The 25,640-nt window shown below is 55.1% G+C and overlaps 2 protein-coding genes across 7 annotated transcripts in view; both read left to right on the top strand.

Annotated features, from left to right (window-relative positions):
* HIC2 (HIC ZBTB transcriptional repressor 2) overlaps positions 1-12,291 on the top strand; it is a 28,526-nt gene extending 16,235 nt beyond the window's left edge. The window contains exons 2-5 of one of the 4 annotated variants that reach the window (XM_042910646.1): positions 3,777-3,874; positions 5,597-7,673; positions 8,167-8,345; positions 10,967-12,291. In XM_042910646.1, the coding sequence (XP_042766580.1) occupies positions 3,849-3,874; positions 5,597-7,421 (1,851 nt within the window). In that variant the 5' untranslated portion in view covers positions 3,777-3,848 and the 3' untranslated portion in view covers positions 7,422-7,673; positions 8,167-8,345; positions 10,967-12,291. Of the gene's footprint in view, positions 1-3,776; positions 3,875-5,596; positions 8,346-10,966 lie in introns of all 4 variants that reach the window. The other 3 variants (XM_042910647.1, XM_042910645.1, XM_042910644.1) reach the window with 3 other exon arrangements.
* A 9,336-nt stretch (positions 12,292-21,627) lies between these two features.
* Positions 21,628-25,113, top strand: TMEM191C (transmembrane protein 191C). 3 transcript variants are annotated; one of them, XM_042911176.1, is made up of 11 exons: positions 21,632-21,688; positions 21,902-22,096; positions 22,404-22,527; positions 22,717-22,767; positions 22,917-22,994; positions 23,128-23,184; positions 23,305-23,364; positions 23,515-23,579; positions 23,663-23,735; positions 23,972-24,012; positions 24,097-24,335. In XM_042911176.1, the coding sequence occupies exons 2-11, from the start codon at positions 21,942-21,944 to the stop codon at positions 24,299-24,301; spliced, it is 909 nt and encodes a 302-aa protein (XP_042767110.1). In that variant the 5' UTR covers positions 21,632-21,688; positions 21,902-21,941; the 3' UTR covers positions 24,302-24,335. The 3 variants fall into 3 exon arrangements, with proteins under 3 accessions (XP_042767112.1, XP_042767110.1, XP_042767111.1); XM_042911177.1 differs by lacking the exon at positions 24,097-24,335 and adding an exon at positions 24,809-25,113 and having other exon boundaries at positions 21,634-21,688; XM_042911178.1 differs by lacking the exon at positions 22,917-22,994 and having other exon boundaries at positions 21,628-21,688.
* Positions 25,114-25,640: the final 527 nt, after the last annotated feature.

Below are 25,640 nucleotides of genomic sequence, written 5' to 3'. Positions count from 1 at the left end.
GCATCCCAGACCAGAGCAGTTCTGAATGCCCAGGTCTCCTGGACCCCAGGCTTGGACACAATGGGTGTCCAGGCTGAGTTAGGCAGTTCCCATGAGATAGGTGGTTGGAATTGTTCTCCTGTGCTCTCTGCTTAACCAAAGATCACTTTAAAACTTCTCATGGCCTCTGAAAGGCTGGACTAGTGCATGCTCTTCTGCATTTTGTAGAATGCTAGGAAAAGAGGCCTGGAGGTGACCCTATTCTAGCCTCCCCATGAGCTCCTGAGGCCATGTAGACTGCCTGGGATCATGGGCAAGTGGGGTTCCTAATGGGGTGCTGCTCCAAGGGTCAGGAGGCCATGGGCCCTGCCTCCTGCCATCCTCATTGGCTTTTTGTCTAGTATGTGTTTGATGGGATGCAGGGTAGGAGATCTCAGGTCAGTATCCTTGACCTAGGGCTTTGAATACCTACCAAGAACCTGTGATGGCTGCCTAGCCAGGATGGAATCAGGAGGGACAGGGATCTGTTCTTGCCATTACCACTCTACCCTCATGGGCTACTTGTGTGCCCAGGATGAGTGAATGTTAGGTGGTAGTGGGCTGCTGAGAAGGGCATGTCCTTTGGAAGCCTCTGTTCTTTCACTCTTTGTTGGGATTTTTTTTTTTCAGTATGAGGTAAAATTGACATATAACATGGGACCCAAATTTCTGGTGAGCCCTTGAGTTTTGACCAGTGAGTTCATTAACCTTAACCCAAACCTAAACCCAGATATAGAGCCACCCTGGGCCTAGAAAGTCCCTCATGTACCTTCCCAAACAGTGCTCACCAAACCTTCTACAGGCTCTTCTGATTTTGTTTCTACCATGATTAGTTCTGCCTGTTCTAGAACTTAATTTAAATGGAATTTTGCAGTCTGTACTCTTTTTGCAAGGTTTCCTTCACTCAACATCATGATTTTGAGACTTATGCATGTTCGTACATCGGTTTTGTTTTTTTTTTTAGAACTTAAAAAGTAATACACACTTATTTTAAATTTTGAATATTATAGAAATGAACATAACAGAAACTATAGTTTTCCTGTACTTCCATCCGCCCCCCCCTCGCCCCGCCCCAAGATAATCTTGTTTATTGGTTGGGTGTTCATGCCCCCAAGATGTTTCTTTACTGGATGGCATTGCCTGGTTGGGCCTTTCATGCCTTGGTTGAGGAGGGTAGACAGGAAGAAGCAGCAGACAGGTGCGGGGAGCTCCCCCTGGCTCAGCTCTATTGGCCTGACCTTGCCTTAGGTGGGTGTGTCTTTTAAAAGTCTCGGATGTCTGGGCCCTAGACTTGTCCTCACTGTGTGTATGTGGGGATTGCCTTTGGCTTTTCCATGGCAGGGACTTGGAGGGGAAGGAAAGAAAATGTTACAGCCCAACTAGGTAGGTGGATGTTGACCATTTTGTAAACCGGGACCTGGGAAGGTAATCCAGCTGTTACAGCCAGGTCTTTCTGTTCATTACCACCCCTACCCCACCCTCAGCTTTTGTGTTCATAAGAAGGAAGGAGGCAGAGCTGGCTTTCCCCAGGGACTGTGTTTTTCCTGCCCTTACCTGCTGGGGTCAGCCTAGCCAGGGATTCTCCACACTACACCCCAAACCCATCCCACTGCCCCAGATCCTGGGTTTCCTGGAGCCAGTGCTCTGGCAGGCAACGGTTTTGAGCTGGGTGTGGATCCTTGGGGCTGATAGGCACGCTGCCTGGGCCTGCTGCCAGGGGGCTGCTGGGTGCCAGGAGCTGGTGCCAAGAGGTATCCTCATCCCAGCCTGCAGGCTCCTGCCAGGGCTGAGCACCAACCCATGTACCCAGTGGGGTGTTGCACTGCCGGCTTACTGGGCCAGTCCCCACAGCCACGTTTCTAGTTACCTGCCACCCCCCACCCCCCGGCCCGCCGCCTCCCCGGCGCTGTGTCCTCTCTAGCTTAGGTGCTTGCTGCTCCCACACCCTGTGTTGAACAGTAGGGCAGAGGACTCTGCTGTTTTTTGCTGGGAAGAAAAGAAGCAACGCCTTGCAGGGGTCTTGGCCCTGCAGCAGGGGTCACCTCCTCACAGACATAGTGGCGGCCCACTATGTTGGCTGTGAATTCTCAGCAGGCAGCTCCACCGGGGCCCCACCCAGTGGAGGGTGCAGCGAAGCCTACTCAGTCCTGTGGGGAAGTTTGGGCTCAAGAAGAGTCCTGTCTGACCCAGCCTGGGAGGACTTGGTCAGTCAATGTGCCTTTCCGGGGCTGTGAAGTGGCTGGCACGGCTAGAGCGATGGGTACCTGTGGAAGCCCTCAAGTTCTGTTTTGCTGCCTGCTCTCTGCCTGGTTTTCTGTAGTTGGACTGATCTCCCACAAGGGCAAGTAATCCCTAGTTGCAGGGCCTGGCACATAGTGAAGCGGAGGCCACTGTGTGGATGCCTCAGCAGGGCTTGGGTTGCCCTGAGATCTGGTGGGGAGCAGGCAGTGGCACAAGGCTGTATGGTGGGTGTCTGGTTGGCTCGAACATATTGGTGTGGCTCCCTGTCCATTTTTCAGGGCTGCTCTCACCAGCGCCCAGGTGGTCTCTGCCCTCTTCTCAAGGCTGGGCTCTATTCTGTGCTGGCCATTTCTGGTAACACCCAGCAGGGGAGCCTGAACTCTTTACACAGGCAAGGGGCCCAGGCCACCTTCATTAAATGTAGATGCCCTCAGGCCTCTGGACCTACGGAGCTGGTTCTGCTGCCCTCTGGGCCTACGGAGCTGGTTCTGCTGCCCTCTGGGCCATGGGTAGGTTCCTGGACCAACCATCCCCCCCCTCTCCACTTCCCCCACACCCCTGGGCTACCCCATGAGAGGGGAGCTGTGCTAGGGGCCAGAGAGACAGCTGGTAGGCTGGAGCTGAGGCCTCCCAGCCACCCCGCACCCCGGGTCTGGTCACATTCCTGAGGGACCTGCTGAGCCTCCCTGGCCCTGGGGGTGGGGGAAGGGCAGGCAGGGATGGGCCTAGGGCTGCTGCAGGCCTCCACCCCCACCCCTGGCTCCATTCCAAGGGAGCCCAGACCTGCCTGAGTTGGGTGCAAAAAGCCAGAACCTCAGGATCCTAGGGATCTGCAGCTCTGGTGGGTGGGAGTGGGGAGCGGGAGCCCCTCCGCATCTGGCTGCAGCTGCCAGCTGCTTTGGCGGGCTGGTATTGAAAGGCCTGTCTTGCAGAAACTCCTGCAAGGGGAGGCCATGTGGTCAGGCTGGGCTGGGCAGGAGGGGGCTGGGCCCTCTGGGGGGTGGGGGGGTGGGGGGGTGGGTGGCAAGAACAGATCAGGAAGGGAAGGAGGCAGGAGAGCCAGAAGCGGTTGAGACTGGTTCTTATAAATAGCCCATTGCACTAGGGCCTCCAATTTTGACCTTTTGTTATGTAAATGTGGCCAGCCTGGGAAGGGCCTTGCCCAGGCCTCCTGCCACCACGCCTGCCCGCCTGGAATTACAGAGGAATTAGCCTGCCACCAGCTCCCTGACAGGCCTAGGTGGCCCCTTAGAGTACCCTAAATCTCTTGGGTGGGAGGAGGGTGCAGCCCTGGTGAGCTCTCCAGACCTGTGACCTTCCCTGCCACCAGGCCTGACTGCTGGGCACTGTGGCCTCCGTCCTCTGCCTGGCTGCCCCTCACGTCCCACCCAGAGAGACCCCAGACTTTCCTGGGAATAAGGGCTCCAGGGCCACCAGGTGCCTTCTCCTTCACTGTCCCTCCTTCCCTCCCTTGCTGGTGTATATTTGGGTGACCCTGTCCATCTTCTCCTCCCCAGGTGACCAGGCATTGATGCACCCCCAGGGAGGCCACGCGCTCAAGGAGGCCACCCCCGCTGGCTGCTGCTCACATGGTTTCTGGGCCCCTGGCACTACGGTAGGCTGGGGACAGGGAACTGGCAGGATGGAGGGAGGGGGAGACATGGGGGAAGACTTTCTGGGCGGCCCACACAGCCTTGCAGTTCTCAGCCTGGTTCTTTGTGTGTATGCAGTGCTGGGGTGCATGGAGGGGAGGTTGGGGCCCACTGTTCTCAGCCTGCAGAGGAGGGGCTGCTGTGGCTCACAGGCTCTTGGAGGACGGGACCTCCTGCCCTTGGCCTGCCCCTTGCCAGTCTGGGAGCACCAGGCATCCTGGGGCTGGGTGTCCCTGCCAGTGTGGAAGCTGTGCCTTGGGCTCTTTGTCCCTGACTGGCTGGCTGAGGAGCAGGGAGTGACAGAGGGTAGGTTCCCTTGGGACCTGGGCTCTAGCCTCTGAGCCCCAGCTGAACGGTCTTATAAGGCTGGGTTGGCTGGGTTGGCTGAGCCCATGCTTGCTGCCTCCTATCAGGCCCTGAGTGCTAGCTTGTGGCTCTGTCTACCCATGTGTGTTCATGGTGAGTTCCAAGGCCTTCTTTGGGATGTGCATGGTTATTAGAGTTTCCGTCTATCAGAGCAGGTGTGGGGTAACTGGGAGTGGGAAGTGTTTGTGTTACAGAAAGCCAGCATGGGCGTGATCCCTTCAGGCTCTGCCCTAAGGGAGGCAGAACTGGGTTGGGTACACTGGTAGAAGCTGGGAGGTCCTGGGTAGGGTGAGGCTCAGAGCAGTCAGTTACTTTTGGAGACGTGAAAGCACATTTGTCAACTGCATGGCACAGAGTTGCCTGTGTGAGGGGCCAGAGGGAGCATGGAGCCACACTTTGTGCCTTGGGTCCTGCTGCTCATTTGGGAGGGTGCATGGTCAGAGCATTACTGCTCCCAGAGACCATGTGCATGCTCTTACAAAGCCCACCTGCAGGATTCTCAGGGAGGTCAGAGGTTTCTGTGTGTCTATTACTTAATGAGTGACTGTACCAGGCTGACAAGGCCAGCTGGCTGCCGTTCCCAGGGCCCCAATGGTGCCAGTGGCTTGGCCAGGCCACCTTTTCTGCTCAGCACCTAGCGACCCAGGCTGGGGTGCTCAGGGCCCTCCCGAGCTGGGAGCAGGCATTGGCAAGGGACTCTGGCTGGGCTGCAGTGTCTGAAGGCAGGAATGTGATGTTGACAAACCTGTAAATTTGGGAAGCCACTAGGGTTGTTTGAGAGGCACTCAGGGCAGAGCAGAGGTCACAGGTGGCGGCTGCATAGGAGAAAGAGCCTTTATTTGACATTGGGAGGTTCAGCCTGACAAACTTAATTTCTAGTTTGCCCTAAAAACTAGGAAGTTATATGCCCATGTGGGAAGTGAGCCTGCCCGGGAGCTTCTGCTCATCTTATTCCCCACTGCACTGCCTCCCAGTACCTCACAGTCCCCTGCTGGTCATTTTTAAGTCCCCTGTGGGCATGTGGTCGACTTGAGTGTGGAGACGGTACCCTGGGTTGTGGAACCAAATTCACATCCGATTGTCTCTGCTTAGCATCACGTGACGCTCATTGTCCTCTGTTTCTGTTTTTCTCATTGGTGCAAATGGGGCCAGTGCCAGTGTCTCTTTTCAGGCAGCATGAGCCCCGATGGGTAGTGTGAGTTCCTTGCTTGGGTACTGTGCCAGTGAGGCCCCCTGAGCACCACTGCAACCCCACATTGTCTCCAAGCCCTTGGATGAGGCTCCCAGGTGGTTAATGCCCCATGTGTTCTTGCCCACAGGTGGTACGCGTGGGCAGGGCGAGGGGACATGGGGCCCGACATGGAGCTGCCCAGCCACTCCAAGCAGCTCTTGTTGCAGCTGAACCAGCAGAGGACAAAGGGCTTTCTGTGTGATGTCATCATCATGGTGGAGAACTCCATCTTTCGGGCCCACAAGAATGTTCTGGCTGCCAGCAGCATCTACTTCAAGTCCCTAGTCCTGCACGATAACCTCATCAACCTGGACACGGACATGGTCAGCTCCACGGTGTTCCAGCAGATCCTGGACTTCATCTACACGGGCAAGCTGCTGCCCAGCGACCAGCCAGCTGAGCCCAATTTCAGCACTCTCCTCACTGCCGCCAGCTACCTCCAGCTGCCCGAGTTGGCAGCCCTCTGCCGTCGTAAACTCAAGCGAGCCGGCAAGCCCTTTGGCTCCGGACGGGTGAGTGCCACCGGCATGGGGAGGCCTCCCCGCAGCCAGCGGCTGTCCACAGCCTCTGTCATCCAGGCACGGTATCCGGGGCTCATGGACGGACGCAAGGGGGCCCACACCCCCCAGGAGCTCCCCCAGGCCAAAGGCTCAGATGACGAGCTCTTCCTCGGAGGCTCAAGCCAGGAAGGCGTGCATGGCCTGAGCCGGGCCGTCTGTCCCGCCAGTGGGGAGGCTGGCCTGGGCAGCTGCAGCACCAATGGGAGCAGTGGGGGCTGCGAGCAGGAGCTGGGCCTGGACCTGTCCAAGAAGAGCCCTCCCCTGCCCCCTGCCACCCCCGGTCCCCCCCTGACCCCGGAAGACCCTGCCCAGCTGAGTGACAGTCAGCACGGCTCGCCCCTCTCAGCCTCTGCCCCTCCTGTTGCCAACAGTGCCTCTTATGCTGAGCTGGGGGGCACCCCCAATGAGCCCATGGATCTGGAGGGGTCTGAGGATAACCACCTGAGTCTGCTGGAGGGGCCTGGTGGGCAGCCCCGGAAGAGCCTGCGGCACTCAGCCCGCAAGAAGGAATGGAGCAAGAAGGAGCCTATGGTTGGGTCCCCCTTTGAGCGGAGGGAAGCAGGGCCCAAGGGCCCTTGCCCTGGGGAAGAGGGCGAGGGGCTAGGGGACAGGGTTCCCAATGGCATCCTGGCCAGCACCGTTGCGGGGGGTGGCCCCAGTGGGCCTTACACGGAGCCCCCGTACTCCTGCAAGGAGGAGGAGGAGAATGGCAAGGATGGAAGTGAGGACAGCGGGCAGAGTGGGAGCGAGGGGGGCAGCGGCCACGCCGGTACCCACTACATGTACCGGCAGGAGGGCTACGAGACGGTGTCCTATGGGGACAACCTGTATGTGTGCATCCCCTGCGCCAAAGGCTTCCCCAGCTCTGAGCAGCTCAATGCCCACGTGGAGACACACACAGAGGAGGAGCTGTTCATCAAGGAGGAGGGTGCTTACGAGACAGGCAGCGGGGGCGCCGAGGAGGAGGCTGAGGACCTGTCGGCACCCAGCGCGGCCTATGCTGCTGAGCCCCGGCCCTTCAAGTGCTCCGTCTGCGAGAAGACCTACAAGGACCCTGCCACATTGCGGCAGCACGAGAAGACACACTGGCTGACTCGGCCCTTCCCCTGCAACATCTGCGGCAAAATGTTCACCCAGCGCGGCACCATGACACGTCACATGCGGAGCCACCTGGGCCTGAAGCCCTTTGCCTGCGATGAGTGTGGCATGCGCTTCACCCGCCAGTACCGCCTCACTGAGCACATGCGCGTGCACTCGGGCGAGAAGCCCTATGAGTGCCAGCTCTGCGGAGGCAAGTTCACCCAGCAGCGCAACCTCATCAGCCACTTGCGCATGCATACTTCCCCCTCCTAGCTCCTAGAAGCCAAAGACCCTTCTCCCCGGCCCAAGGGTGCCCTCTGCAGACTCGCCCTCGGGAGCCAACGGAAGGAAGAAAGAAGCACGGAGGCCAGGCGGGAGGGGCCAGGACCCCCAGGTCCCACAGGGGTAGCTCCTGGTGGCACCTCCAGCCAGCCCCCCCACACCCAGAGCTTTAATGGACAGTCTGTACCAAGGGAAGAGAGAGGAGAGAAGCCGATGGGCCCAAGCTCCGCATGTGCATTGCTGGTGTGCAGTCTACCTCCCGATTCCGCCCAGGCCTCTGGCTCCCCGAGACGGCCACTGCGGGGCCCATGGGAGTGGGTCATGGGGGTCTTGCTGGGATCTGGCCCCTTTCCCGCAGGCTGGGTCAGAGCAGGGGGCAGTGGGGGCCTCCCTCTGCTGGGGAGGAGCAGGGCTGCCCCGTGGCCAGGGGCGGTGTCTGTGTGCATGCACGAGTGCTTGTCTGTGTGCGGGCCACCCTGGCTCTTCGGGGAATGGTGCTGGAGGGGAGGGGACAGAGCCCTCCTTCCTGGAGCCAGGGGTCACTGCTCACTGGCGCTGGGACAGTCAGGGGGGCCCCCACCGCCTACCTCTCCACAGCTAAAGAGCCCTCTGGGCCTAGGTTGCTGTTATTCCTACTGATCTGTTCCTTTTTTCTTTTTGAATTTTGTTTTTTAAACCAAAACTAACAAGAGTTTATTTTCCTCCCGGCCCCTCGGGGCTGAGCCTGGGTCTGCAGACTGAATGTACAGGGGCAGCTGTCCTCCTGCCCCCGCCCCAGCTGAGGGGCGCCCACCCCTCCAGGCCCCAGAAGCCCTTCTAGGCCAAAGGCTTCCCTGGGCCCCGAGCCCCGCCTCGGCTGCCTCAGGAGAGAGAGTGATTTACCTATAGTTTCCGAGGAATATTCTTTGTTTAGAGGTACTTCTTTTTTATTAAGAGAAAAACCAGTGTAATGTTTATGTGAATGTTTGAACTGGAAGGTCTGGGACTTGTGGGGGGAGGGGGGAGGCTGGACTCAATGCCAGAGCCGTCGGTACTCTTCTTTTTCATTTTCTGTGTGTGTGTGTGTGTGTGTGTGTGTGTGTGTGTGTGTGTGTGTGTGTGTGTAGTGTGCTCGGTGCGTGTGGACAGATATTGCGCTTTCCTTCCTTCCTTCCCAATCAAGGTGGAGAGACTTCTGACCTTTTGCTACCTCTTGAATTCATGAGAACAGTACGTTGGTGACTGGCAGTTGAGGCCGTGACACTTGTTTTCCTCCTGTTAGTGTGCATAGGAAGACGCGCGTTTGAGTGAGCCAGGCTCTGCCTGGCCCAGGTGGCCCTACTGGGCCCTCCACCCCCAGTGCTCTTAGAGGGGAGCTCCTGCAGCAGCTGAGTCAGCTCGCATGTGTCTTTACCCCCAGAGCATGCGGCTAGCTGTGTCCACCCTGTGGGTGTTCTGAGTCCGTTGTGAAGCGTCAGGGAGCCTGCGTGTGTGCCTCTGATCTGGGGCTGGGTGAGGCAGGTGAGTGCTCCAGCCCCATGGGAGATCGGGGCCTGGAGCCAGCTCCCTGCAGTTCCCTGCCAGGGCCAGGATGAGGTGGAAGTGAGCCCCCCCCTCCATCCTGTCTCCTGGGCCTGCAAGAGCTGGGACTTGGGAGAGCAGCAACCCCTCCCAGCCAGTGCAGAGGCTTAGGGAGGCACTGGCCAAAGTGATGTATATACCCTCCTGGGGGACAGGGAGAGGGGACCTACCCTGCTTTGGCACCTTCTCTGAGCAGTCCTGGCTGCTCTGGCAAGAGGCTGGCTGCCACCCATTGGCTCAGCTCTGTCTGGAGTCCCACCCTTTACCCCTCAACCCTCACCTTGGGGTTTCTCTACCAGCCACAGGACCCCTCCATGGGCTGGGAGTCGGGCTCACAAGGCCAGACCAAGGTCGCCGTGGTTGGTCCCACTGTCCTCAGCTGACTGGAGCCACAGGATTAGGCCAGCAGCTTTATCTTCATTTTGCTTCATGCTTTTCTTTTTTTTTCCTTTCTACTTTACGTTCAGACCAAAAAATTCCAGAGTCATCCTCCACCCTCACCCCTCCAGAGACCCTCCAGCTGAAAACAGCCTGAGTTCAGGGACCCGAATGGTGAAGGGTGTGTTTTGCAAGTGAGGGCTTCTGGCTGAGCCCATCTCAAGGCACCCCCAGCCCCAAGCTGGATCTTCTTCCCTATGGGTGGGAAACAGAGCACTAGACCTAGGGTCTTGTGATCCCACAAGTCAGGTGAGGAGGCACGGTGCTTTCCAGGCCCCTCTGCCCTCCCGACCCCACCCCACTCCGTCAGCACTTAAGCCACACGACACAAAGTCTGTACCACACGGGAATTTTATGTGCGCCTGGCCTGTGTGTGGCCTCTCGGGCCGTGGGCAGCCGCATCCATGAGGTGACCCGTGAGAGTAGGTAATTCATTTGCAGAGCTTCAGGGACTGGGCGCAAAGGCCCCTCACTCAACGACGTTCGTGCGACATAGTATTGTACCCACCTGAGTATTGTATCGAGCCTTTTCTGTATTTTAACAAGAAAGCAAAACACTAGTTTCCTATTTAAGATTTTAAGGGTTTGTGGGGTGGGGTGGGACTAACACAACACTTGGTTTTGTTTTCTTTTTCCTTTGATTTCATGTGGAGTGTGTGCTTGCGAATGTGTGCGTGGAAATGTGTTAAGAGCCTCACAAGGAAATTAGGCCGTTGGAGGCCAAGGGCGGCTTACAGTTCTCTGCTTTAGTCACTTAATTCCTGAATGTTTCGGAGAAACAGGAAACAGAAAATAGCAGATGTCATGTAGGAAAGAGAGGATAAACAAACAAACAAAAAAAAAAAAAAAAAAAAAAAGCTCATACCCAAATTCACAAAACCTATTTTTTAAACCAAAGCACATTTTGAATGAGTATGGAACCTCAATGGGCTCAGAAAAAAAAAAAGATACTAATATATTTATCTCATTGTTTACATAAACTTTTACAGTTTCAGACCTCAGCAGCTGTAAGGCCAGTCCCAGTGAATCCCCACCTTCTGCTGGAGGCCCTTCTGAGTTGGCTCACGGGCAGAGGGGCAGGCCTGGAGGCCCCCCAGATTCACCTGAGCCCTCCTTCCCAGCCTGAGGCCTCTCAAAGCCCAGCTGGCACCAAAGAGCTTGGGCCGATGCTGACTGCCCCCCAGGCCTCCTGGCCAGACCTCAGAGGTCCTGGCTAGCTGGCACAGCAGGGGGTGGCCGTCAACTCTGGCCACAGGACCCGAGTCTGGGCTTGGGCCCCAGGATGGAGGGTCCCCCACTCTGCCCGTGACCCTCGTGGTGGGTTGATGTGAGGGTCCCTCTCAAGCCAAAAAGCCGGGATCTTTGCACAGCTCCGTTAACTCCAGTGGGTCCCCACCCCCAGGGGACACTCCCACCCCCGGCAGTTGGGGGGGTGCTTCCTGGGCTGGTCCTTACCAACACAGACGGTGCAAACACTCTGAACAGTGTTGTTTTTGTATCAATATGTTTGTGCAGTGATGAATGTATTTATTTCTCAGACTTGGGGCGAGTGAGCGGCCGGCTCCGCCACCGCTCGCTCCCACCAGACCGAGCCATCGCAAGGGCTCCTCCAGGATTGCAAAAAAGGTAAAAAAGAGAAGATGAACCTTTAAGCAAAGAAGAATCTCAGAGACTCGCAGCATAGCCATACACCTCAGCCTGTGAAATGAACAATTCGGACCCAGACTGACTTGGAACCTCACGCAGCCTTGTGTGTGTATTTCCCGTTCGTCACCACTCGGGGGCGCTGGGCTGCCCCGCTATGCTACCACCCCCACCCCGTCAGTATTCACTGGACTGGACCGCGTGCAGGAGTGCGATCTGGGCCGGGCTGGCTGGGCAGGCAGACCCTACCGCCCTCCCCACAGCCGTCCTGAGTGGGGGAGGCCTGGGCAGCCAGGAGGGCAGGGCTCAGGGAAGAGGGGGGGGGCTGCATCCGTCCACCCCCTTGGCTTGGGGAGGAAAGCAGAGGCACCGGGCCTCCAGAGAACAGACCAGGGATCTCAGCCCTGTTGTACCCCTAGAAGGGACCAAGGCCCTTGCTCTTCGCCAGAGTCACGTTGGGGCAGACATTACTGAACCTGTGAACTGATGCCAGGAGTGCTAGGATGGAGAGAGGGACCTACTCAGCCTCAGTGTGACATTCCAGATCAGGGGGTGGAGGTTCGCTGTGGGAATGGAGGCTGCCCAGGCCCCCCTTCCTAGGACCCCTCTCCCCCGCCAGCTTCAGTCACCCACTTTAATTTTTCTACCGGGAACCCCTCCCCCTACCTCACCTTGCTATTTATTGCTGTAATTTATTGACCTCAAAAATGCTGCATAACAGACCTCACTTGGGGCAGGGAGGTTCCCCAGGGCTCCCCCCCTCCACTTGGTGGGGCCCCGTGGGGCCAGGTGCTGAGGGGAGCCTCTCTGTATCCCACCCATCACTTGTTTTCCCCCTCCCCCCTTGGGGGACCCCAGGTTGGGCACCCGCCCATTCGCAAATACCTCGAGGGGGAGGGGGAGGGATGGGGTTATAGCCGTTTTGTTTAATCGGAGAAGCGGGATCACGTCCTACTCTTATTTCCTTCCCGGAAGGGGGAGGGGCACCGTGATCGCACTCCTGTACTGGCCACCGCCGCTATCCGTCTTCGCATCGAGTTCACTTCCTTTGAGAGTTTGGATAAATTCAGGTCAGAGCTGCAGGTACGCAGCCCACAAGTGTCATAGAAAAAGCAATTCACCGACGACTGATCTCTCCATTCAGAAGCGTGCAGTCTTAATGTACAGTGATGAGAAACTGTTATTTTATGATCTTTTCATTAAAAGCTTGATTGAAAACTATCTTGTATGGGGCCTCTGTGTTCTGTGCCTGTTCTCTTCTGCTAAATGACACACTGCTTTCCTGTGTCCAGCACTTGCAAGACGTAGGAGGGTGGGAGCTGGGATGAGCCATCTGCCCACTATTGTCCTAAGGGCGGGTTTCAGGTGAAATGGCCCCAGGGGCTGGAATCTCACTTGGCCATGTGTGTGCATCCTGGGGTTGGGCTGTGGACCAGGGAACCAGCACCCTAGGGTCAACATCCTTTTGGGCAGTGTTGGCCTGAGTTAGCCTGTTCAGGAAGCAGTGGATATGTAGATAGGGACAGGGACCTGGTGGCCTGGATGAAGGGAGGTCTGGCTTGGGCCCAGGACCACCTGTTGGAGCAGCAGAGTCGTGCTAGGGCAAGACAAGGGCTCTCTACTGCACACTGCTCCTGATTCCTGTTTAGGGTAAAGGGAGGAGGAAGGAAAAGATAGTCTTAAGTTTCCAGGGGCAGAGACAGTGGTTCCAGTTCCCTGGTGGACTGTCCCAGCTACCAGAGGGGAATCCCAGAATGAGTGAAGATCCAGTAGAAGGGGCAGGGCTGGGGCCAGGAAGGTGGTCAGCCAGCTTAGACCCCTGATTGGACTTTAGATGTTCAAGTGGCTCTAGGTCAGCAGCAGATGACCTCAGACCCCAAAACTCCAGAAGAATATGGACATTGCTGCTCTAAACCATGGTAAGCTCCATTGAATTATTTTTATTTCTTCTTTCAAGTGTGTTTTTTTACATTTGTTTTTAAGTAATCTCTACACCCAACATAGGGCTCGAACTTAACCCTGAGATCAAGAGATGAATGTTCTACCGACTGAGCCAGGCGGTGCCAACTGTTCAATTCTTTTAAAATTCATGGGGCACCTGGGTGGCTCAGTTGGTTAAGTGCCAACTCTTGATCTCGGCTCAGGTCATGGTCTCACAGTTCGTGGGTTCAAGCCCCAGAATGGGCTCTGTGCTGATGGTATGGAGCCTGCTTGGGATTCTGTGTCTTCTCTTGCCCCTCCCCTGCTTGTGCACGTGTACACTCTCTAAATAAACTTTATTATTTTATTTATTTTTAATTGTTTAAAATCTTTATTTATTTTTGAGAGAGAGAGAGGGAGACACAGAATCTGAAGCAGACTCCAGGCTCTGAGCTGTCAGCACAGAGCCGGACGTGGGGCTTGAACTCACGAACTGTGAGATCATGACCTGAGCTGAAGTTGGATGCTTAACCAACTGAGCCACCCAGGAACCCCAAATTTTGTTATTTTCTTTAATGTTTGTTTATTTTTGAGAAAGAGCATGAGCAGGGGAGGGGCAGAGAGAGATGGAAACATAGAATCCTAAGTAGGCTCCAGGCTCTGAGCTGTCATCACAGAGCCCCACTTGGGACTTGAACTCAGGAGCGGTGAGATCATGACCTGAGCCGAAGTCAGATGCTTAACCGACTGAGTTACCCAGGTGCCCCATAAATAAAATAAAATAAAACAAAATAAAATAAAATAAATAAAAATAAATAAAATTTGTTTTTGTTTTTTTCCGAGTACTAACTGAACATAGTTTAAATAATCAAAAGCTTCTTTAAAAGGCTTAACACGGGTGCCTGGGCTGGCTCAGTTGGAAGAGCATGTGACTCATGATCTCGGGATTGTGAGTTTGAGCCCCATGTTGGGTGTAGAGATTACTAAAAAAAAAAAGAAAAAGTCTTAAAACAAAAAATAGTCTTTTGTTCCCTTAACCCCATCACAATGTATGCAGACCCCCACTTTTAATTTGTAGCATTGTTTATGCATTTATCTCCACATTTCTAAATAGTAGGCTTACACTGCTGTCTTAACTCATCCTTTTCAGAGTTGGGACCTATAGATGGGGATTTTAGTTCAGCTTAGTGCATTTATACCCTCTTCCCCTTCCCTTTAAATTCCCCCAGATAGTTTAGTTTAATCTAGGGGTTGGCAAACTTCTGTAAAGCAGCCAGATAGTAACTATTTTAGCCTTTGTGGGCCATACAGTCTCTACAATGACTTCTCAACCCTGCTGTCACTGCAAAAGCTCCCACTAACAACATAAGGAGGTGGGCATGGCTAAGTTTCATTTAACTTCATTTATAAGAACTGGTGCAGGGGCGCCTGGGTGGCTCAGTCAGTTAAGCATCTGACTTCAGCTCAGGTCATGATCTCATGGTTCATGAGCTTGAGCCCCACGTTGGGCTCTGTGCTGAAAGCTCAGAGCTTGGAGCCCACTTCAAGTTCTGTGTCTCCCCCTCTCTCTGCCCCTCCCCCATTCTCTCTCTCTCTCTTTCTTAGAAATAAATAAATAAATAAATAAATAAATAAATAAATAATAAATAAAACTGGTTCAGTGTGCAATTTCTGAATCCATACTTGTCATTATCACTATGTATTTGTTTATTGCTGAACCAAGTGGTGTAGTGCATCTTTTTGTACAATATTTTGTTCTTCTTGAGGTTAATTATGTTTTCAGTTACTTAGATTGATTTGTGTCTCTATCTTCCTCCACCCTTTAACTCTGAAATGCTTCCCAGTACAGCTTTCCACAGAATCAGATGCTGTCTATTCTTTTTCCCTCAAGGGACATCCTTCTGGAACCTGATGTTTTCCTGCACCAATTTGGCGGGAGTTCTCTTGCTTTTTTTCCTGCACTGGAAGCCCACTTTTCTGGATCCCATGTGTTGTTTTCTCAGGTTACCTCCTTGTGTAGATAGGATGTTTTATCTGGTACATCCTGAGAAGGAACACATGGGAGGTAGGTTTTTGAAGCTGAATGTTGAAAATGCTTTTAAACTACTCAGAATTGATAGTTTGGCTGGGAATAGAATTGTAGGTTGGATTTCATTTTCCTGTTGAATTTGCAAGTGTTGCTTCCTTGGCTTCTACCTTCCAGTGTGATGAGAAGTCCAGTTCCCTTTGTATGTAACCTTCTCTGGAAACTTCTAGTATTGTCTCATTATTCTAGGTGGTTTGTTCATTCATTGGGTTGGGCACTTGGTGGATTGGTTTCATTCTGGAGACCCATTCCCTTCAGTAAACTTACTCATTTTTAAAACGTGTCAGCAATTATTTTGAATTTCCTTTCTTGTGTTTGTGCTTTGCTTATTGCATTTTGTTCTCTTTTCATAGATGTAATCTCTAAGGAAAATTTAATTTTTTTGACATTTTCTTCTGTTCCTTGCATAGTGTCTAGTTCCTTTTTAGATCGCCACTTTAGGTTAGTTTTTATACTTAAAAAATGTAATTTTAAAGGCTTTCTTCAAATGTTGGGTGACCTTAGCAGGCTCTGATATTCAAGAATGAGACCCTAGGGGTGCCTGGGTGGCTCAGTCATTTGAGCATCCGACTTCAGCTGAGGTCATGATCTCATGGTCCATGAGTTCAAGCCCCTTATCGGACTCTGTGCTGACAGCTAAGAGCCTGGAGCCTGCCTCAGATTCTGTCTCTCTCTCAAAAATAAATAAACATTTAAAAAAATGAAACCCTAAAAAGCATCTTGGAATCAATCCAATAGTTACCTAAGATGTGTGGAATGGAGGGAGATGAGACACTGTTTTTGCCTGTACTGAGCTGGCAGTGGCACTTCTGACAGAGCCTTCTGCCAAACTGGAGATTCTTAGCGCTAGGGGCTTGAAGAACATTCTAGAGAATGGTGAAAGGTGAGACGAAATACTCTATTGCAGGCAGACTCTAAATCAGGGCCAGGCTGGGGAGTCATTCCATGGTTAGAGATCAAAGACAGGTTCTGAGCTGTAGGTACCACTGTTCCCTTCCATAAAGTGTTTGGTTTATTATTTTTTTAAAACATGTTTTTAAACTTTTTTATTTTTTACTTTTATTTATTATTGAGAGACAGAGACAGAGTATGAGCATGGGAGGGGCAGAGAAAGAGGGAGACACAGAATCCGAAGCAGGCCCCAGGCTCTGAGCTATCAGCACAGAGCCTGACACAGGGCTCGAACCCACAGACTGTGAGATCATGACCTGAGCTGAATCGGACGCTTAACTGACTGAGCCACCCAGGAGCCCCTGGAGTGTTTGCTTTAAAACATGCCTCTTTTCAAAAGCCATTTGAGGTAGATGGCAGTGAAGGAATTCTATGTAGTTGAGAATGAGCCGAAAAAAGGAACAAAGAGGGAGGAAAAACTACTCTGTTGCCATTAGGCCAGAAGATGTGACTGAGCGTGCTAGTTGGCTCTGTGTGCCAAGAGGGAGGGGAAAACGTCAGGAAGAGTGAACTAGAGGCTGTTTCCACTTTCGTGCATGAGGAAGTATCCTGGATGCTAAATATTTCAAGAAATGTTTCCCACAAGACCTTCTACGAGAGCATTTGCTAAGTTGTACACCAAATGTACAGGAAACTTTTGAATGGTTCATTCTTCAAACCTGGTAAAAGCCAGGGTGTGTCATTAGTCTCAGGTGTGCTGTGAAATGTTACTGTTGGTGATTCCAAAGTGCCACCTGTGCTTCTGCATGTCCTCTGCAGGTAATATGCACATCCACTCTGAACGAGAACGTGTGAGACCTACACTAAAGTGGCCTGGCACCCAATCTGCTCTGACCACCCCCTTGGCACAGGCTGGCCTCTGCCCTCCTACAGCCCTGGGCCTTGAAGAGGAAGGAGCCTGCTGGGAGGCAATGGGGGACCCTTCCTAAACCTGGAACCTGCACAAACCTCACGCTAAGGAGGGCAGTCACCTAGCAGCTGGCTGGAGGAGTGTGGTCAGCACAGTCTCCCTGGGAGAACAGGTAGCCACGTGCCCCAGATTGTCCTCTGCCCACAACAAGCTGAAAGATGGCCTCTATGCTGTAGAAACCAGATAGGCAGAGAGAAAAGGTCTGATTCTTGGGAAAGGCAAGCTGGGCAGGCCTTGGCATCAGCATAGGAGGCTGGCCCACCCTCGGGGCCCAGGCTGTCTTCCTCAGCATCAGGCAGTGTAGGAGGCAGGGATGCTGGAAGTCTTACCAGTTACTGCCCAGCCATAAAGAACCCCTGTCCTGGGCACTTGGCCTTCTGGGAGGAGAGCAAGCAGCTCCCCTCCCCACTGCACTGGTCTCTGCTAATGCCACTGACCAGTGAGTTTAGGAAATGTCAACAAACAGTCTTGGTGTTAACCTATTTCATGTTCAGCCCTTCTTTCTGGCCACAGGCGACAAAGCTGGTTGCCACCTGCAGGCATCCCTGGTGTGAGATCAGGGCCGGCACCAACGGAATGTCACCATTGGCTTCTCTCTGTCAAGTGGGTGTGCATCCATGTGACATCTGAGGAGCCCAGGACAGTAGACTGTGTGTTGGGCCCAGAGTGCTGGGTTCATTGACGGTGCATGGACGTGGCCCCTGACCTCTTGGATCCTTGAGTCATGTGAAGGCGACAGGCAGATAAAAACTAATGCTAACCCAAGTCCTCCATAGCCAGCACTGTACCAAGTGCTCAGCAGCACTAGCTCTTGCGTTAACTCAACCCTGGGGGTAAATGGTAGTACTGCCCCTGGATCACCTGAGATGAAACACGTCCCAGAACTCACAAGGGAGGGGGACGGTGTCCACAGGAGGCTTCTGTAGCTCTCGAGAGGGTCAGGCCACCTGGAAGGGGACTGCAACCAGAAGCAATGGCAGTGGGGGGCTAGGGGGAGTGTCCCAGGCAGACACAACAGTATATACGAAGGCCAGGAGGAGGAGTCGGTGTATTTTTGGAACTGAATCAATTTTCTTGTGGCCAGAGAGATGTGTGTGGTGGGGGAGGGTGGCACCCAGACTCTAGCCAGGCGGGGAAGGACCTCCAAAGCCAAATCAAACAGTTGGGCTGATCCTAGGGTGTTGCGGCAATGTGTACCTTCCCACCATTGCCATTGCCTCCCCAAGTGGGCCCTGCACTTGGGGGGCCACCCCCAGCATTCTGTCCACTGGTGGGCCTGGCCCATCCTCAGGAGAGGGAAAGGGGTGTATGCGCATGCTCAGGTTGTCATAATAGAGCACCACAGAAACCAGAGCTGAACAGTAATTTCTCACGGTCCTGGAGGCTGGAGGCCTGAATCCATGTCTCAACGGAGTTGGTTTCTCCTGAGGCCTCTCTCCTTGGCTTGTAGATGGCTGTCCTCCCTCTGTGAGTGTCTGTGTCCACGTTTCCTCTTATAAGGATCCCAGTCAGATTGGCTTAGGGGACACCCTAACAGCCTCATGTTAACCTAATTACCCCTCTAAAGACCTCCATCTCCAAATACAGTCACATTCTGAGGTGCTGGATCTTCCAAGCTTAGGGATTCTGGGGGACATAACTCAACCCATAACAGAGGTGTGCCATGTGCAGCTTTAGGTGGCCGCAAAGGTGCCAGGCAGCCCTCTGTCCACACCACAGGCTCTGCAAGCTTGGCCTCCTGGCCTCAGTGTCTGCCTTTCCTTCTGCGGGCAGTAAGCCCAGCGCCCTTGCTCACTCAGATCCTCTCTGCCCTCAGCAGGCACCTGCTGGGCCCCTGTGTCCTGCAGTGAAGGCGTCTCATCCACAGCAGGCCACTTGGGGAGCTGGTGAGGCTCCGTCCTGGGGCCCTTTGGTGGCTGCCTTCCCTGCCCTCACCCCGCCTTCCTCATCAAGCTTTCTTGTCGCATGTCCATATTGCACTGTCGCCTTGGCCACAGGCTACTGCAGAGGTGTGTGGAACAGTTGGTTGTGGCCACCAGGGGCCTGCGGTAGCCATGGAGGGGGTGAGGGAGAAGTGGTGGCTTCCATCTTGGGGTGACAGGAGGCACCAGGAGCCCAGTTGGTGAGTTCCCAGAAACCCAGGCAGGCCCGCAGTGGGAGTCTCCAGGCTGCGTGCCTCTGGAGGTGAACGTCGCTGTCTTCAGTCCCCTTTCTTGGCTCATGCCAGTGGACTGTCAGCAAAACCCCTGGGATCTCACCTTCCCATGTCCCTACATAGCCTGTCCACTTAGGGGAACACAGACGGCAGCATTCAAGAGCAGCTCAAGGGAGGCAGCTGCTCACTAGCCTCTGTCCTTTGGTAGGAGACACAAGGTACTGCTGGGGCTATTGCTCTGCTGCAGTGCCAGGCAGCTGACCTAGCCAGGTCGGGAAAATGGCAGGGGCACCAGGGTCCAGGGGTGTCCTTTCAAGGAGGCAGAGGCAGGCCTATGGGTGTGGCAGGTTTTGGCAAATGAGCAAGGGGCAGGCTGTGGGGTCAGAGGAAGGACGTGGTTTGGTGCCACAGCTCTTCTGGGTCATGGCTGGTTTGTGGCCTACGCTCTTGGACAAGATGCCACATCTCTGCAGTGGAGACGGCCTGTCCACATGCCCATTCAACAACTCTGTGTGCCAGGCCCTGTCCTAGCTGTGCTCCTATTCCAGTGCAGGACACAGTACAGATTGTAGGTGGGTACCCATGCTGGGTAGACACAGGAAAAGTGCCATAGGAGGTTGTGATTTGGGGTGGGGTCTCCAAGAAAGGCTTTCTTAAGAAGCTGGAATTGCGGGGAGGGTTGAAGGACATGAGGAAAGGGCTGGGCAGGGGGAAGAGCAGGTGCAAAGGCCCTGTGGCAGGTAGGTGAGTCTAAGGAGCAGTAGGGGACAGATTCCTGGGCTCTGAGGCCGGTTGCCTGGAAGAACAGGCTGGGCTGAGCAGCGTGAGGGCATGGACTTGTGGGAAGCTGCCAGAAAGCTGAGAGTGTGTGTGTATGTGTGTGTTGGAGGCAGTGGGGGAGCAGTTGACCCCTGGTTGCTGTGGGTAGATGAGGTGGGAGCAGGCTGACTACTTAGGAAGTTTTGGAATGATCCGGTCTGGAGGAATAGCATTGAACATGTTTAAAAGAGGTCAGAAATTGGAAACTTGTTTTTTATTTAAACTTATTTAACAAGGGTTTCTGTGTCACTTACTAGTGCCAGATGTGTTCTAAGGGCTTTGCAAACATCAGCTTCTTTATTCTTCATAACAGCACTGATGAGGTAGGTGGCTTCTCCCCTCACAGTGGAAGTGGAGGGACAGGGCAGTAATTTGCCATGCAGCAGGCCCCAGGATTTGGGGACAGGCTGGAGGGAGGGTGAGAGAGGTCAACGAATCAGGTTTCTAGGACATCAAGAACATCAAGGTTTCTAGGACAACAGCTGGAGGAGAGGGGGCAGGACTACCTGGGGGGGCCATGGGAGCAGTGTTGGGGGTGAACCTCCCGGTGAGGGTGCATGGGGACGGGGTCACCCCTCAGGGTGGCAAATGGGCATCACCACATGGGGAGGGCTCAACTGCAGGACACTGTGTGACATCTCCGAGGGAGAGAGGGGATGGAAGAGGAACAGCTGTAGTGAGAGGGGCCGGAGATGAGGGAACCCGGTGCAGGGAAGGGGCTTTAACCAGGAAGCCAAGACCTGCTTCCCTTGGGTGAGTCCTTGGGATCATGGGCCATTCCCCTCCCCTTGAATGAGCCTGGCTTCAGGAGAGTCTTGGAGGCCTTTCCTGGCAAGCGAGTTATAGGGCAGGTTGGCACTGGTCAGAACTGGTGGCCAGGTGCCCATCTTCGAACAGCACCTGAGACTCGGCTCTCTTCTCCAGCACCTGTCCTGAGACTTTGTACGCCATGCAAAAGAACTTTTGATTTTGTATTCTTTTACATTTTTAAAAGTTAAAAAAAATTATTATTTTTTTTTAATGTTTGTTTACTTTTGAGAGGGACAGAGACAGGATGCGAGTGAGTTAGGGGCAGAGAGAGAGGGAGACACAGAATTGAATCAGGCTCCAGGCTGTCAGCACAGAGCCCTACACGGGGCTCGAACTCACAAGCTGTGAGATCATGACCTGAGCTGAAGTCAGATGCTCAACCGACTGAGCCACCCAGGCGCCCCTAAAAAAATTTGTTTTAATTTTATGTTAGAGCACAAACGAGCAGGGGAGAGGGGCAAAAGGAGAGAGAGAGAATCCCAAGTAGGCTCCACACTCGGCGTGGAGCCCAACACAGGCCTCTACCCCATGACCCTGGGATCACGACCTGAACCCAAAATCAAGAGTTGGAACTTCAACCTTCTTCCTTTAAATAACATCTTCTCCTTCTTCCTTTAAAGATCTTGCCCATTTACCTGGTAATCATAGTTATTTTAGCATAAGTCCTAAATCATATTTTTTCACTAGATGAGATATCTCCAGACATGACACTTAATTTTTAAACAGAACACTAATGATTACAAGTTTCCTTTTTGTGATTACTGTAAAGCCTTTAACGAACCATTTAATGCCTAGTGTTTTGTTTTTCTTTTTTAATTATTCCCCAAATTTTCAGGAGTGGAATAATTGGGTCAAAAGATCTGAACATATGTATGGATCCTGATATATATTTCGAAGTCTTTTCCACAGGAAAAACTGACCAGTTTGCAAGTTCCATCTTCAATTGGGGAACCAATCTGCATTAGGTATTAGTATTTTATTAACCTTACTGATCCGATCTTGGCTCTTGCATAACATTTTTTGCGTGAGGGACGAAGCGCGATCCTGCCTGACCCTCGTCTACCGCGGCTCTGGGCGGGGCGGGGGTGGGGGGTGGGGTGGGGGGCGTTGGAGGGTGCGCTGTGCTCGGGCGCCCCCTGTCGCCCATTGTGACGCCAGCCGCGTGCCGGATTCCCTAGGCGAGCGGCGGAGGCGGCGGCGGGGCAGAGCCCCTAAACCATGGCCGAGTCACAAGAGCTGCTGCTGCAGCTGCAGAAGGACAACCGCGACGGGCGACTACGGAAGCAGGAGCTGGAGGAGCTAGTGCGGGGGCTTGAGGCCGAGAGCGAGAGCCTCACCGGGCGCCTGCAGGACCTGCGGGAGCGTGAGCGCAGGTGCGCGGGAAGCGGGGCTCGATGGGGACGAGGCGGGCGCGCGAGGGTCAGTACTACGGGTGGTGGCACCTAGGCCTGGGCAGAGCGGCTGGCCGGCCCGTCGGTTACGCCTCCCCGCAGGGCCCGAACCTCCGCTCTAAGCCGGCGGGACCTGGAAGATCTACTCAGGGGACCCACGAAGGGGAGGGTGCGGCGAGCCGGCGCGGGCTTCCTCGGCCTCACTAGTAACTGGCCTTTCCCGGCGGTTGCGGGAGTCTGAACACCCGCCGCCTCCCTCGGTGGCACCGCCTCAGTTTCCCCTCTGCAGCCTACAGCGGAAGCGAAGCCAGGCGGCGCGGGCCCAGAGAGGGGAGGCGCGCGAGGCAGCGCGGGAGCGCGCGGAGCGCGCGCGCGCGCTGCTGGTAGCGGCGGAGCAGCACAAGCAAGACTTGGTGGGGCCTGGGCCTCGACTGGGGCTATGCCTGCGGAGAGGGCGGGGCCCTAAATAGGACCCGGGCAGGGTCGGGACCCAGTGTGGGGCCGTTCCGATGCTGGGGACCCCGCCCCGCCTGGGGTAGGGCCAGCAGCTGAGCCTGGGGTCTCGGAGAGGCCCAGACTGCCCCCCTCAACCCTATCCACAGGAGCAACACAACCGGCAGCTGCAGGAGCAGTGGGAGGAGCTGTCAAGTCAGGTACAGTCAGGAGGGGGCCTTAGTCTCTAGCTTCCCCTAGGAAGTCCCGTTGTAGTCCTCGCCCCGGTTTTTACCCTGTCCCGGCCATTAAGGACATCCCCTGCCCCTTGAAGCCCCGCAAACCCCGTCCTCACAAGACCCATCCCTAGCTCTTCTACTACGGAGGGGAACAACTGAGTCAACAGCGCGCAGAACAGCAACTCGGGACCCAACTGATGGCGTTGCAGGTGTTTGGGTGGGGCCCCCAATGCCGGAGCGGCGGTGCGAGCAGCTCCCTGAGGGGCGGGGGTGGGCCGAGCGGATGCGTGGGTGGGGTTCCGGGAGTGCTGGTCTCCTGACATTCCTTGGATCCGTCGGAAGAAACAACTGGAGATGGTGGAGGCCAAGCACGCCAAGCAGGCCGAGGGCCTGCGGCAGGTGCGAGTGGAGCTGGGGTTTGAGGGAGAGTGTCGGTTTCGAGTGTGGGTGGAGCCTGGGCAGGTGCAGGATGGAGAGGGGTTATTATCCCAAGTCTCATCAGGGCCCCCCACATCCCAGGGCGTGCAGCGGACGGAGGAGGCTTGGGCCAGCTTTCAGGAGCAGAGCGGAGTCCTGCAGGTACGACCCTCAGTCCCAAGAGCAGCTCACCTCCGACTCCACTGTGGCTTCCACTCCTCCACCCCCAGAGCTGCTCCTCTCCCTCCCCGCCCCACCCCACCCCCGAGATCTCCTCTGCGAGTCCTGGCGCCTTACTCCCTCCCCCTCCAGGAGCTGCAGGGAAAGGTGATGGAGGCGGCGGCTGCGCTGGACGCCTCGAGGGGCGGCCCGGAACTGTAAGGGGTTCAGGACTGTGGGGGTAAGGTGGGGTGGCTGTGGAACCGAGGCAGATCGTCCACCTCGATGCGCTTCCTGGCAGGTGCGACTCCCAGCTTCGACGGATGCAGGACTGCGCGGGCTCGCTCATGGAAGAGGTGGCCAAGGCCGACTGTGTGAGCGCGGGCCCTGGGCGGGGCGCGCTGGAGTCGGGACCCAACACATGGGAGATACCCACACCCACGGGGTCCCACCTCCCCTCGAGGGCCCGCCCCCCGACGGAATCGCAACCCCCGTACCCGCCCTGCGGGAGACTGGTCCCCTACGATTCCCTCCTGCTCCTTGAGAGACTCGGACCTCGCGGCGCCCTCCGCTCCGGCGCTGAGCTAGACGCTGCTCCGTCTTTCCGTAGGAGAGGCGGCTTTTCGGCGGCACCGGCGGGGCGGGCCTCAGGTGAGCCAGTGGCAGGCGGCGGGCGCGCTGGGCGTCTTGCCCGCCACTGCCCGTCTGTCCGTCCGTCCGTCCTTGGGTCCGCAGGCTGTGGGCTCTGGGCGCGCTGCAGACGCTGCTGTTGCTCCCGCTCGGTTTCCTGGCGCTGCCTATTCTCTGCCTGATGCTGGTGAACCCCTCCGCCCTCCGCGGGGGGCTCCCGCGCTTCGACTCGGACGCAGCCTTCCGCGGTTTGCGCTACACTCTGTCCCCGCTGCTCCAACTGCGCGCGCGCGGCCTTCTGCCCGCCTAACGCGCATCATGCCGGCCGTGGCCACAAGCACTAAGCACTTCTGTCTTCCGTGTGGTTTCTGGGCGCCTGGGGGGAGGCCGAGGGGAGACTCCTGGGGTGGGGGGTGTAATGTGTCCCTCGGCCCAGCGGCCCTGGCACCTCCGGCGCAGAGGGTGTTGGGCCTTCCAGGCGGTGCTTAAGTTTGCAGAGGCTGTCCCGGGCGCCTCTCGGCGGAGCCCGCGACTCGGGAGTGAGCAGGGTGCGTCCTCGTCTGACACCGGCGCCTTGGGCTGGCTCGCACCAAGGAGCTCCCGGGAGGGGTCCCCTTTCCTACAGCCCCTGCTGCCACGCCTGAGCCAACTCGGAAGTTGGCCAGTATCTTTTGCTAAACTTGCTTTTTCCCTGCTAGTGAGCCTGGGGGTTGGGGGAGCAGGCCGGTCAAGTCCTCTCCGTGGAGATCCGTGGTTCCTCTGGCCCGGCTGCGTGGGGGTGATTTAGTTCCCCACAGCACCTCTTGTATTTTTTCAGGGTCGGTTCTTCCCGGTGCCGGTCCAGGCATTCCTCTCCTGTGGTCCGCCCCGCTTTCGGGGAGTCCCAGCCCTGCTGGCAGTGCACGCTCACCACTGCAGTCTTTGTGAGGACTCGTCTTTTTACTCATGTGAAATGCTGTGCTTGGTGGAAATGATGAACCTTGAGTTCCATTTTGCCTGTTACAAATACTGCCCTTTTACCCGTTACATTTTTTGGTAGTAAAATTGTTCCGTGTATCTCCTTGTTGCCGGCGCGGCACACAGGTTTTTGCTGTGGCCTCCAAATAATCGTTTTCTAATTGATTTGTTGGTGTTTTTTTTAGTCTTTTGGGAGTTAAATTTGTTTATGTAATCCTGTGTATAAAATTCTATCAAATTTAAGACTTAACGTGCTGTGTCCTAAATGGATTTCATTCTTGGGGTGCCTGGGTAGCTTGGTTGTGTTTGACCCTTGCCTAGGAGTTGTAAAGATATTCTCATACGATGGTTTATTTTTTTTAAATTTATTTTTAATTTTTAAATTTATTTATCTATTTTGAGAGAGAGAGAGAGAGAGAGAGAGAGAGAGAGAGAGAGAGAGAGAGAGAATTCCAAGCAGGCTCTGCACAGTCAACACACAGCCAGTCACAGGGCTCAAACTCACCAACTGTGAGACTACGGATGATGTTAGCTTAAATCAAGAGTCCTGTGCTTAACTCAGCCAACCAGGTGCCCCTCTCATACCTTACTTTTAAAAGAATTTTATTTTGGGGCGCCTGGGTGGCTCAGTCGGTTAAGCGGCCAGACTTCGGCTCAGGTCATGATCTCGCGGTCCGTGAGTTCGAGCCCCA

This window comes from Panthera leo, chromosome D3 (genome assembly GCF_018350215.1).
Source record: "Panthera leo isolate Ple1 chromosome D3, P.leo_Ple1_pat1.1, whole genome shotgun sequence".
NCBI lineage: Eukaryota > Metazoa > Chordata > Mammalia > Carnivora > Felidae > Panthera > Panthera leo.
Note: the sequence above shows the minus strand (reverse complement) of the source record. Positions and strands in the feature narration are given on the sequence as shown.